The 13,263-nt window shown below is 32.5% G+C and overlaps 1 protein-coding gene across 1 annotated transcript; it reads right to left on the reverse strand.

Moving 5' to 3' along the window:
• Positions 1-6,983: 6,983 nt before the first annotated feature.
• LOC140452959 (uncharacterized) lies at positions 6,984-12,076 on the reverse strand. The gene is made up of 3 exons (XM_072547279.1): positions 11,200-12,076; positions 10,155-10,662; positions 6,984-7,053 (listed from the first exon to the last, which is right to left on the reverse strand). Exons 1-3 carry the CDS (start codon positions 12,074-12,076, stop codon positions 6,984-6,986), a joined length of 1,455 nt encoding a protein of 484 aa, XP_072403380.1.
• Between the last annotated feature and the right edge of the window lie 1,187 nt (positions 12,077-13,263).

Genomic DNA, 13,263 nt, shown 5'->3' on the forward strand with positions numbered 1-13,263 from the left:
TCTTATAGATATTTGTAGTATTATCGCAACTAAATTTAATAGCCGATCCAAAACAGTACTTTTTGTTTAAAATTAATGTATCCACATATATTAGGATATTTTAATAATTCGATAAGCTTTATAATCGTTTATTGGAACCTAAATACAAACTTATATTTTAACAGATGATGTTTTGATTGTTGACATTAACCTTGACAGTTGTCACCACACGTCTAACGGCTATGTTCGGTTTAGTAATACATAGTTAAACACCTTCTCCTCAAAGGTCCATTGTAAGAGGGGGTTTGATTAGACGACCTGATTTTGAGCCATTGATCCTTTTGGGGCTAAGATTGTTTGAAGTATTTATAGATGTTTTTGGGGGCTTAACAATTCCTAAGTTGGCAGTACTGTGAGGTTCGTGATGGTGGTCATGATTCTGTCTATTTTTCCATTTGGGTATGTGTTTACATTGTTCTGTTTATGTACCTTACTTTGTTTATGTCTTACCACAATGTTTTTTACACATTTTTACACGTGCTTTTGGGCATATAGATTATTGGCTTGAGCTAAGTCAGGGTAAAACTCAGGTTCTAGTAGCAGCTTACTAGCTTGAGATTTTGTTATAGAGTGTTTCATTTGGTTTGTATTGCGCCTAACTATTCTATTGTTATACTCTTTTCTGATCCAGTATGATCTTGGTTCCTTAGCTTTTTCAATAATCACTGCTTTGTGCCATATTTCATCCCTTCTACTTTTCACTACTACCTTATCACCCTTTTTAAACTCAGTTACTGCTTTACGTGCTGTTTTATCATAATGTATTTTCACCTTCCCTTGTTGTTTGCACAGCAATCCATATGTTGTTTTCTGTATCTGAGGTTCTAATTGTTTACTAGTTATAGGTAGTTGAGTCCGTAAAGTCCTGCTTTAAAGAATCTGGGCTGGAGAGGCATGCAGTGCAATAATTCCTGTATTGTTATTTTCCATTACAGATTCACAAAAATCAGTGTTTGTTTCTACACTTTTCCTTAATATTTGTTTTGAGATGCTGACAGCCTTTTCTGCAAGACCATTACTTTGGTGCCACTCTGCAGTACATGTTGCAAAAGTTATATATTTTTCACGGTAATAATTCAAACATTTCTGTGACACAAAGGGTAAGTTGTCAGCAATTAAAAACTGTGGGTATCCAAATTTACTGAGCAGATCTTGGAATGCACTGATTACAGAATTTGAAGTCTTATCTTTTAAAATGGCAAGATCTATCCAATGGGAAAGATAGTCTATGGTTACAAGATAGTATTTAGCGCCGAACTCCACTATATCAGAGGCAACTTTATTAAATCGTAACTTAGGTACAGAATAAGGTAACACGGGTTCCTTGAAATTCTTGGGTAAGTACTTTTCACATGTCCTACATTCTTTTATGGATGTTGTGATGTTGTCATTAAGGTGAGGCTAATAAAATATTTTTCTTGCCTTATTTATGGTTTTGCTTATACCTAGGTGTCCCTTATGCATTATTGTCATGTAATTCTTTCTCAGAGCTCTAGGAACCATAATTTTGTCCTCATGGAAGACTATACCAGCTTCAACAAAGATGCTATCTTTTAGCTTTTAGTATGGTTTGCATTTTGCTGGTAGCATATTCTCTTTTGGCCATCCATTGAAGTAGTAGTTAAAAATTTTTAAAAGTGTTTCATGCTTACTCGTGAATTCCCTTAATATAGATCGTTTCTCAATACTCATTGGTAGATGTTTGCTCACAGAATGTACCATTTCAATCATTTCAGGGTCGTTTTCCTGCACTTTTAAACTAGCACGTGACAACATGTGTGCGAAATGGATATTTTTACCTGAAACATATAATGTATTCAAGGAATACTTCAGAAGTTTCAACCTTAATAGTTGTAATCTCACAGATCCAATTTTACATATAGGTTTTGCCATAATAGATATAATTGGTTTATAATCGGTCTGTACATCAACAATAGATTTATAAATGAAATCATGGAACTTTTGGGTGGCATAATGAATTGATAAAAGTTCTTCCTCTGTTTGGCTGTAGTTCACTTCGTGATCATTCATATTTCGAGAAGCACAAGCTACCAGTTTTAAAATTTTATTCTCATGTTCTTGAAACATACAGCAACCTAATTCATTCTTGGAGGCATCACATTGTAGTATAATCTTCCTCTTTGGGTCAAATGGCGTTAATGCAGGAGATTTAGTAATTATTTATTTTAAGTTTTCAAAACACCTTTGTTGTAATAGCAGCCATTTGAATTCTACGTCAGATTTTAAAAGTTCACATAAAGGTTTAATATGCTACGCCATATTCTAGATATATTTTCTAACATAATTAAAGCTTCCAATTATTCTTTAAATTATTCTTTGACCCAGATAGAGTTAAATTATTCAACTCTATCTGGATCTATTTCCATACCTTTGTTTGAGAATACTTGTCCCATAAATTTTACTTGCCTCTGGCAGTATTGGAATTTTTCTTTATTGAATTTGGCGCCGGTTTTTTTAGCCCTTTTTATCACTTGTGCAACTGCTTTCTCATGTTCCTCTTTATCTCGGCCCACTACTATCATGTCGTCATGTAAGATCTGGACATTTTCTAAGTCTCCAAAATTTCTTTCAACTTGTTCCTGGAATAAGTCCTGGGAGTTTGAAAGTCCATAAGGCAGAACCACATATCTGTAGATACCAAAAGGTGTAGCAAAACTACATTTCCAAGAGGAGTTCTCATGTAATTCTAACTGGTGGTACCCTTCAGCCAAATCAAATACAGTGAATATTTTTTTTCCGATCATATTGGAGCACACTTCTTCAATGGTCTTGACTGGTTGTGGTTTTCATACAATTTGACCATTAAGTTTTTATGGATCTAGACCTAATCTCAATGTACCATTACTTTTTTCAACAATTACTATACGGTTTATGCTGGCATGAGGGTCTATTTCATCCACTTTTACTATGGCTTTCCTCTGCACTAGCCTGTCAAGCTCGTTTTTTAGAGCATCTTTCATGGCGAATGGAACCTTTGTAGGTGGATAACTGACTGCTTTGAAATTTTTTGTAGTAGTTATCTTAAATTTCCCTTCAAATCTTCCATAGCCAGAAAATATTTTATGATGCTCTGCTATGAATTGATCTTTCTCAACATTGTTGTTACATTTTTTAATATTTACCCTGTTTATTCGTTTTAAAAGAACAAGATCAACACAAGCCTGCCCACCCAGCAAAATTTTGTTAGCTCCTTCAACAATTACAAAATTTTCATATATATTTTTGTTCTTATACTTACAATGAAGGCTTACAGTACCAACAGTTTTTGCCTGAGTGCCTTCAAAACCCTTTACAATAAATTTATTTTTACATACCTTAAACTGCTTGTCAATCCTTATGTCAGCCCCTGTGTCTAGATTTACTTTAAATTTGGAATTCTTTACTTCAACAATCTCATTCCAAAGGTCCCGTAACTGATTTGAAACATTAACATTATTTATCACTAAACTAGAACTACTATCACTATCACTGTCGGATTTCTCTTGGTTGTCCAAATTCTCTACATTTCTTACTCTACAAGCAACTGCAAAGTGGTTCAAGATTCCACACCGCGAACATGATTTTCCAAATGCTGGACTTCCTTGGCCCGTGCATTGTTTGACAGCGCCTACATTTAAATTTGCCTTGCTGTTTTCTGCTTGTGTGCGGTGTATGTTTATCCTTGGGAAACCTCTTGATAGCATGAATTTCTGCGATGCTCTCTTCTGCAAACATTTTGTTCTGGTTCTTACTGATTTCACTTGCACGGCAAATTTTTATGACTTTATTTAACTTTAGCTTGTCTATTCCTAGTAGAGCTTCTCTTGTGACTGTATCACGAATGTCCATGACAATTCTGTCTCTTAGAGCTTTCCCCTCAGTTGTTTTATCTGGGTCAGTTACATTAAAATTACAAAATTTCACCAGATGCTTTACTTCAGTGAGGTAATGCTCAAAATATTCGCCCTCTTTTTGGTTTCTGCTTAAAAACTTGTACCTTTCAAACACTTCATTGGCTCTTGGATTAACATATACCTTTAGCTGTTCCATCATGTGTGTGTAGGGCTCAGCGGTTCCATCAGGGATTGCAATTGTGCACATTATTCTAGCGGACTCGGTTCCTAATATATTTCTGACGATTGCCAGCTTTATATTATCGGCAGACTGATCTTTCCCTGTGGCTACTAGATAATCTTCAAATGAGATCTTCCAAAACTTCCATGTGGTAGCGGCATTCTGCCCCTGTATGTCGAAATCTGGAGGCAATTTTACAGGTCCATGCATGTGTGACTGTGCCATGTTTAAAATTAATGTATTCACATATATTAGGATATTTTAATAATTGGATAAGCTTTATAATCGTTTATTGGAACCTAAATAGGTACAAACTTATATTTTAACAGATGATATTTTGATAGTTGACATTAACCTTGACAGTTGACACCACACGTCTAACGGCTATGTTCGGTTTAGTAATACATAGTAAACACTTTTGAAGTAAATTTATGATTATCTTTTTACCAATGTGAAATACCAATCCATTAGGTACGTTATTTTATAAATCAATTCTCGAAATCAATTTTTAGAATGTTTTTTTTTTAATTACAAAACAATTTCGCATCAACATCTAAAGTTATTAGCAACATATAAACATATACATGAGATAATTGACTTATAAATATTAAATTTTGTTAATTATAATGATGTCTTTAAGTAATTTTACCAATTGTTCAATTTTACAGTTACATCAGTTGATGTGGTTGGTCTGTCTTTGCAACTGGTATCTTGGACACTCTACAAGAACATTCTTAACACAACACTGAGAGGAACATTACAATCGCCACATAAAGTAGTTCTTAGAATGTGGAAATTTTTTGTGGAACATTTGAAGGAACGAACAGTTATTTAAATTTTTTTCTTTGATCTAAAAAACTGTGTTAGGAAAGAGAAAGGGATGCAAAACAGTATTTTTGAAGTAAATATATTATTCTTTTTTTAACAATTTGGGCTACGGACGTTGTCGTATTGGTTATTTCTTGAGTTCAGTTTTCAAAAAGTGTTGTTCCTACGTGCAGCATTTAAAATTTAAATTTAAAGAAAAATTCATTGCATTTTTCTTAAATTTAGAAAATTGTGTTGGGGTAGCACAAGGTAAGCACTCTAATCTCGCATATCTAAGCAAGTTGCTTTTGCATGTCTTGCACTTTACATAACGCAAATCAAGGATTATTTGACATCGTAGCTTTAATAGTTAATTTATAAACAAGTAGGTTCTAAAACTGTTTCACATATCTCTTGGTTTGTTAAAGTTAAACACTATGTTTAATCGGTGTTAAGTCACAATTGTTGACTAATCACATATAAATTTAATATCGAATCGAACTTCTGGGTAAAAGTTTCTATTGTGTTATAAAATTTTAACATACATGTTTAATTCTATGCCCAATCTATTAACTAACACTATATTCATATTATAACATATTCATAATAGTAGTTTTACCTATTTCAGCTAATGTTGAGTCACCTAAATCTCCTTGTCAGACAATTCTCGGAAACTAATTGAAATATTTGGTTTATTTATGAATAAAAACAGAAAAAGCCATTTTATTGATCTCCTTTGACTAGAAATATGGGAAGATGGATATAGATGGAACAAATTTAGAGCTGTGTTCTATGGAGGGGTCAATCCAAATATGTATAGCTGATCGTATAAGGCTTGATTCCACTATAGAAACTTGTTCACATAATGCAAAAACATTGAATAATTATAATTTTATCATCAGTTTATAAATTGTGGTTATAAGTTAGTAACCTATTTCAAATTTCTTATAGATATTTGTAGTATTGTCGCCAGTATATTTAATATCCGATCCAAAACAGTACTTTTCAAGTAAACTTATGATTCTATTTTTACCAATAAGAACTATCATTTCATTAGCTACGTTATTCTATCAATAAATTCTCGAAATCAGTTTTTAAAATATGTTAAGTACTCCTTTGGTGGAAAATTTGAAGTAATGAAAAATTATTTAATTTTTTTTCTTTGACCTGGAAAATTGTGTTAGGGATCCAAAACAGTATGTTTGAAGTAAATATTATTATATTATTCGTTTTTATCAGTTTGGGCTACGGACGCTTTTCCATTAATTATTACTTGACATCAGTTTTCAGAATGTGTTGGTTTCTGCCTGCAGCATTTATACTAAAGAAAAATTCGTGGAATATTTTTCGTTGACTTAGAAAATTGTGTTGGGGACAGAAATCCTACTTCAATTTTAAATTATTCTCTATAACGTAAGCAGTCTAGTCTCGTATGTAGAAGCCAATTGCTTTTGCATGCCTTGTAAAAAGCATTTTACATAACGCAAATCAAGTAATAGTCGTCATCGTATCTTTAATAGTTAAATTGTGGACAACACATTCTGAGACTGTTTTCTATTGGCATGTGAAAGCAACACTATGTTTATATAGTGTTCAGCTACAATTGTGAAAATCACATATATATTAAACATCGAATCGAACTTCTGGATAAGCGTTTCTATTGTATTATAAACTTTTAATATACATCTTTAAGTTTATCGCCAATCTATTAACTAACATTTTATTGATATTATAACATATTAATTAATATTATGCTATGGTTTTATCTATTTCCGCTACTGTTGAGTTACCTAAATCTCTTTGTCAGACAATTCTCGGGAACGAATTGGAATATTTGGTTTATTTATGCACTACGAAAGAAAAGCTGTTGAATTTAGCTCTTTGTCTAGGAATATATGAAAATGGATAGAGAAGGAACCAATTTAGAGCTGTGTTCTATGGAGCTGCTATTCCATACTTGTATATTTGATCATGTGTGGATTAGTATCTCCTTAGAAAGTAGTTCACATAATGCAAAAAGAAGAATAATTATAATTTTGTCACTTCCTTATAAATTGTGAGTATTATTTGTAAGCTCTTTCAAACTTCCCATAGATATTTGTAGTATTTTCGCCAACATATTTAATACCCGATCTAAAACAGTACATTTAAAGTAAATTTATGATTCTCTGTTTATCACTGCGAGCTACCATTCGATTAGCTATATTCTTTTATCAATCAGTTTTTATAATGTGTTACTCTCATTGCGGAAAATTTGAAGTAATGAACAATTATTTTCTTTTACTTTGCCCTGAACAATTGTGTTAAGGATTCCAAAACAGTACTTTTAAAGTAAGTATACATTATTCTTTTGTTATTATTTTGGGTAATCCCAAATATTTACTCTTCTCTAATCTTTAATCTATATTTAGTGTCCTCTATGGAATAGAAAGTTGGAGAATTACAGAATATGCCATAAAACCATTAGAGGCATTTAAAATATGGTGCTAACGACGTATGTTGAGGGTCTCATATATACTCCAGACAAGTAACAAAATTATTCTCCAGAGAATAAGAAAAGACAAAGAAATTGTTAACACCACAAAAAATAGAAAATTGGCTTACTTTGACCACATCATGAGTAATGATAAATACCGACTTCTGTAGTTGATTCTACAAAGCAAAATTGAGGGTAGGAGAGGTCCTGGACGTAGACGTATCTCCTGGCTGACCAATCTTAAGAAGTGGACAGGTCTAAGATAAACTTATCTATTTCAAGCTGATGTGTATAAATAAAGATAGGTCAATGTGTTCGCCAACATCTCTAGAAGATAGGCACATTTAGAAGAAGATTGATTTGGTCTACAGACGTTTTTCTATTAATTATTTCTTGTGATCACTTCTCTGAACATGTTGGTTTCTCATGCAGCATTTAAACAAAAGAAAAATTCGTTGCACTTTTTTCTTTAATTTGGAAAATTGTGTTGGGGACAGAAATCCTACTCCAATTACGAATTGTTCCCTTATAAGGTAAGCAGACTAATCTCGTATTTGCTTTTGCATGCCTTGTAAAAAAACTTTACATAACGCAAATCAAGGATTAGTTGTCATCCTATCTTTAATAGTTAAATTGTGGACAACACATTCTGAGACTGGTTTCTATTGGCATGTGAAAGCACCACTATGTTTATATAGTGTTCAGCTACAATTGTGAATTTGTTTTTTTTTTTTGGCATAGACTTTTAGTCATTCAGCCAGACTCAACATGGTAAAAAAATATTGTCTGAGTTTATATTGAAATAAATATACAAAACAGGTAAACAGGGTCACTCTCTTCTCGCCTAGGGGCCCATCAAGGCATTTTTTTTTTTACATACAACACTAGGCCACGGTAAGAAAGGAATTTAAACAATTGGGTTAAAGACAAAGGTTACGTTATTAACTAATGTATAATTATTCACATGGTTATTTTACTATCTTTTAAAAACATAAATAATAAATCATACACTGCTCTCGAGTCTAATGATAATAGGTACTGAAGGTTCCAAGGGGCTAATATATTGTGTTTATGTAAATTATTTATTAATCTGGATGAAGTTATAATATTTCTGGGGCAACTGAAAAATATATGATCTAGGTTTCCTTCTTCTGTACAAAATTCACATTGATCATTATCTAAAACCTTAAGTTTAAATAAATGTTTGGGGTAACAAGCATGCCCAAATCTCAGTCTTATGATCGTGGTAACATATTTTCTAGGTACATTAAAAAACTTATACCAAGGAGTTTTAGGAATATCTGTTTGAAGAGAAGTGTATCTATTTGGGCTAACAATGGAATATTCCTTCCATATATTATCCCACCTTTGGTATAATCTTAATTTTAAGGAAGCCAGAAAGTCGCAAGCCGTGATTTTATACGAAGTTTCTCTACCAGACATAATACTTTCTCTTGCTAATTGGTCTACATGTTCGTTATTTTCCAAACCTATATGTGCTTTAATCCAAACAAAAAGTACATTTTTGCCCCTTGTTACTAACTTTTGTTTGATATCCTTAATTTTGTAAATATAAGGGCAACTGTACGTATTTGGCAATCCCGGTTTCCCAATAGAGGTCAACACTGATAAAGAATCTGATAATATCACTAAATGATCCGAGTTACTTTCTGTTGCATAAAGTAAGGCCTCATATATTGCAAGAGCTTCTGCTGTAAAAATAGAGATCTGGGAGTTCAACTTAAATGTGCGCTCTATTCGTTCCAATGGAATAAAAAAAGCGCATCCAGTGCCGTTTGATGATTTGGAGGCATCGGTATATATAACGACGGAGTTTTCGAATTCTGATAATATTGAGTGAATAATCTTTCTATTTATGTGTATACTGTCACTATATTTTGGTACCATGATATCTGCATTTGAACCATGATATGTTGCATATGAGATGTTTTGAAGTGTATACGTAGCTTTATCTATCTCTTTTAATGTTTCCATATTATGTTGCAAAGCTTCGCAGACTAAAGGCGATTTCTTTTTTTCCCAGTATTTAGTAGACAAATCATAGCAATTCAGAGTGATGAGCTTTGTGTATAACGATTGATTTTTTATATATGTCTTTACCAGAAATTTTTCGGTCAGGAAGTTTCGTCTGATATTTAAAGGTGGTTCCAAGGCTTCCAAATACAAGGGTTGAATTGGTGTGGACTTCATAGCACCTAAACATGTACGTAGAGCTGAATTATGTATTACGTTAATTTTATTTAGCAATACATTACTGGCTGATCCATAAAATATGCTTCCGTAATCCAAAATGGAGCGAATATACGCTCTGTAGAATAATAAATTTACGTCTACATCAGCACCCCACCACGTTTTATTGATTGATTTAAGGAAATTTATTCCCTTGTTGCATTTGTTTAACATATCCTCAATGTGATCCTTCCAAGTCAAATGTTTGTCAAGTGTCATCCCTAAATATTTGACCTTATTTTTTAGTGGATATTGATGCTCTCCTAATTTAATTATTTGATCGTTAGGTTTATAATGTCTGGTAAAAATGCAAACCTGAGATTTATTACAAGATAATTCAAAATTGTTTTTATAAAGCCATTTTTGAAGTAGTTGATAGATACTATCCAAGTTTTTGATTGCTTTTTTATATTCTTTGTGTTCTGTGTAAATGCAGAAATCATCTGCGTATTGTATGAGGTTGAATGGTATGTTATTTATTTTAATATTGTACAAATCCGCTACGTACAAATTAAACAGGATAGGACTCAATACAGAACCCTGAGGTAATCCTTTGTTTACGATTCTGGGACCTATGAGCATTTGTTCTTTTCTTAAATAAACTAATCTGTTTGAATAAAGATTAACAATACTATCAGCAAATTGAGCTGGAATTTGAAATATTCTTGTCATTTTTTCTTTGAGTGCTGTTAGACACACAGAGTCATAAGCACCTTCTATATCAAGAAATAATACCGGTAAGTAATTTTTCCGGGAATAATTGTTTTGAATGTCTACAACTAGGGAAGCCAATGCATCCAAAGTACCAAAACCTTTCCTGAATCCGTATTGTTCTTTGGGTAGAAGGTTCTGCTCTAGTAACCACCATTCTAGCCTAGCCTTAAGTATTCGCTCTAGAGTTTTTTGTACACAAGATAATAAAGATATGGGTCTGTAAGCTTCAACTAATTTTAGATTTTTCCCAGGTTTGGGAATAGGAACGACAATAATATGTTTGAAGGCCGAAATGTTAGAACCTTCTCTAATTATCTGATTAAAAATATTTAGAAGTAACTCTTTTGCATTATTTGGTAAATTAAATAGCATAATATATTTGATTTCATCATAACCAGGAGAAGTGTTAGGACGGTCACTAAGGGCACAGTCCAATTCTAGCATAGTAAACGGTTTTAAGAGAAAATGGCTATGATTCGCATTAAATAACTTTAAATCTTCGTGATTGTTCACATATGGTGGTGCAATTTTGTCGAAGAACTCTGCTATCCACGAATCTTCTAGTGGTAATGGAGCATTGACCCTTTTCGTGTTCATCCTTTTCGCTTGATTCCAAATCGAAGTAGGCGACCTTTGTTTATTTAATTTTGAGCACCAATCAACCCAGCTTTGTTTAGCTTTCGATTTCAATAATTTCTTAGCGTGTGCACTAGCTTGTTTACATTTAATAAAATTTTCAACTGATGGATCTTGCTTGTATTTTATTAATGCATTTTTTCTTTCTGCAACAATTAGATCACATTCTGCATCCCACCATGGCGAAGGAGTCCGTTTCTTACACTTAAAGGGTTTATATTGGCTAATAGATTGTATGGAAGCTTTATTGATACAGTCTAATAAAAGATTATATTTTTCTTCAGCATTTGGGGATATAGGTCCACTTTCATTTAAAGTATTCTCGATTATTTCAGCGTACATATCCCAATTAGCTTTCTTAGTATTCCATTTACTTTTGGGATATATGGTCTCATTAACAGCTCTTGGGTATTCGAATTCTATTTTTACAACATAGTGATTTAATCCAAGTGTATCAGAATCTACAGTCCAAAATGTCTTAGTAAAAATGGAAGGAGAACAAACCGTAATATCAATCATAGAATCTGAATGTCCTGGATTTCCTTGACAAGTAGGTTGGCCGTTATTCATCACAATGAAATCAAGATCCTGTAGGGTCTCTACAATTTGATCGCCAATATTATTATTTTTTGATGATCCCCAGAGCGCATTGTGGGCATTCATATCACCCCCAATAATGCAAGGGTGCTTCACTTGTGAAAATAAGTTTGTCCAATCTTCTATTCTGGTTTTGGTTTTTGGACATCTATATACAGAGAGAAAACTCAAGTGAGTATTATCGTAATTAACTTTAATACCACAGGCAAGCAGCTCTTTATTGAAGTTTTTATTTAATTTTAATATTTCAAAACGGATACCAGTTTTTACCAAAACAGCGACACCAGCAAAACCGTCTGCACGATCTTGACGAACAATATTATAACCTTTAAAATTATATACAACATTATTTTTGAACCAGGTTTCACTTAAAAGAGCAATATCTACATCTTCGTTAATAAGAAAATTGAGTAGGCTGTTTTTATTTGCAACAGCTGATCTAGCGTTCCATTGCATAATTTTAAGTTTAGTGTTTAAAGCCATAAATTTAAGTACCTTTAAAAATATCCTCGAGAACAGTATGCAAACCCTTAGCTAACAAATTATTATCCAGTGTTTCTGCATCCTCAAATGATTTTACATTTTTTATAAATTCAGAAAAAAATTTGACTAAAGAAATAACCATCTTATTTTTTTCACCATCTATTGAACTATTAGGTTTATTGGGATTAGGTGGTAGAGGCTGTAACGGGCCAAATCTAAAAGGAAAGGTGGAGGAATCTGTAGGGGATTGTTAAACAGGAGTAGAAACTTTCCTTTTTTTAAGTGCATTATGTTCAGTATTAATCCTACTAGGTCCAGGATGAGTAAAGTTTGTTGATTTTTTCATATACGATCTTGGAATGGTAGGGTGAGATGACATATCGTCATCAGATACGTTAGGTAGTTTTGGAAAATTTTCTTCAAGATTTGACAATATCGAAAATTTATTGTTACTAACAAATTCGGAAAAAGATGATTCTTTAAATCTTTTTGCTTCTAAAAAGGAGATTTTTTGATCTAACATAATGTTTTTAATTTTTTTTTTGTTCCTCATAAACGGGACAACTTTTAGAGATCGAAATATGATCTTTACTTTTACAATGTATACAAAAAGTTTTTTTAGTGTCGCATATGTGACTATCATTTTTAATTTCTGCACATCGTATACAAAATTCTTGTGTACCCTTGCATTGCTTAGAAATATGACCAAATTTCAAACACTTGTAGCACTGTATTACCCTGCCTACAAATCTTTCTACCGGTAAATACACAAAATTAACTACGACATGAGTCGGCAAAACATTTCCTTCAAATGTAACTATAATATTTCGTCTGGGAACGTATTCTGTTTTACCGTCTTTATCTACCTTTCTATGCATTCTTTTAATGTCGGTAATTTTAACGCAAGAGTCTATATGTTTTTTTAAATAATCAGTATCATACCTCGTATCTACATCGTGAATTATTCCCTCGATTTCCAAGAGATGGTTAGGGATATAGGCTTTTAAATTTTCATCTTTTAACTTATTATGTGTTACTAGATGATTTGCATCCAAAATAGATTTTAAAATGACTTTAACTCTATTTTTTCCTATAGATTTAATTTCCTTTAGGTTTTTGATTTTAAGTTTTTGATACAAAATTTCCCCCACCACCATTGGATGCAAACGAGAGATGTTCTGATTATT

The sequence above is a fragment of the Diabrotica undecimpunctata genome, chromosome 11 (genome assembly GCF_040954645.1).
Source record: "Diabrotica undecimpunctata isolate CICGRU chromosome 11, icDiaUnde3, whole genome shotgun sequence".
Lineage (NCBI taxonomy): Eukaryota > Metazoa > Arthropoda > Insecta > Coleoptera > Chrysomelidae > Diabrotica > Diabrotica undecimpunctata.

What these genes read in the sequence shown, in the direction of transcription:
- LOC140452959 (XM_072547279.1), bottom strand. Translation starts at nt 12,076, where the DNA reads ATGGCTTTAAACACTAAACTTAAAATTATGCAATGGAACGCTAGATCA. An exon ending in CCAATATAAACCCTTTAAGT is followed by an intron (nt 10,663 to 11,199) that starts GTAAGAAACGGA and finishes TAATTAGAGAAG; the next exon opens with GTTCTAACATTTCGGCCTTC. An exon ending in AGTCCTATCCTGTTTAATTT is followed by an intron (nt 7,054 to 10,154) that starts GTACGTAGCGGA and finishes GTACTGTTTTAG; the next exon opens with ATCGGGTATTAAATATGTTG.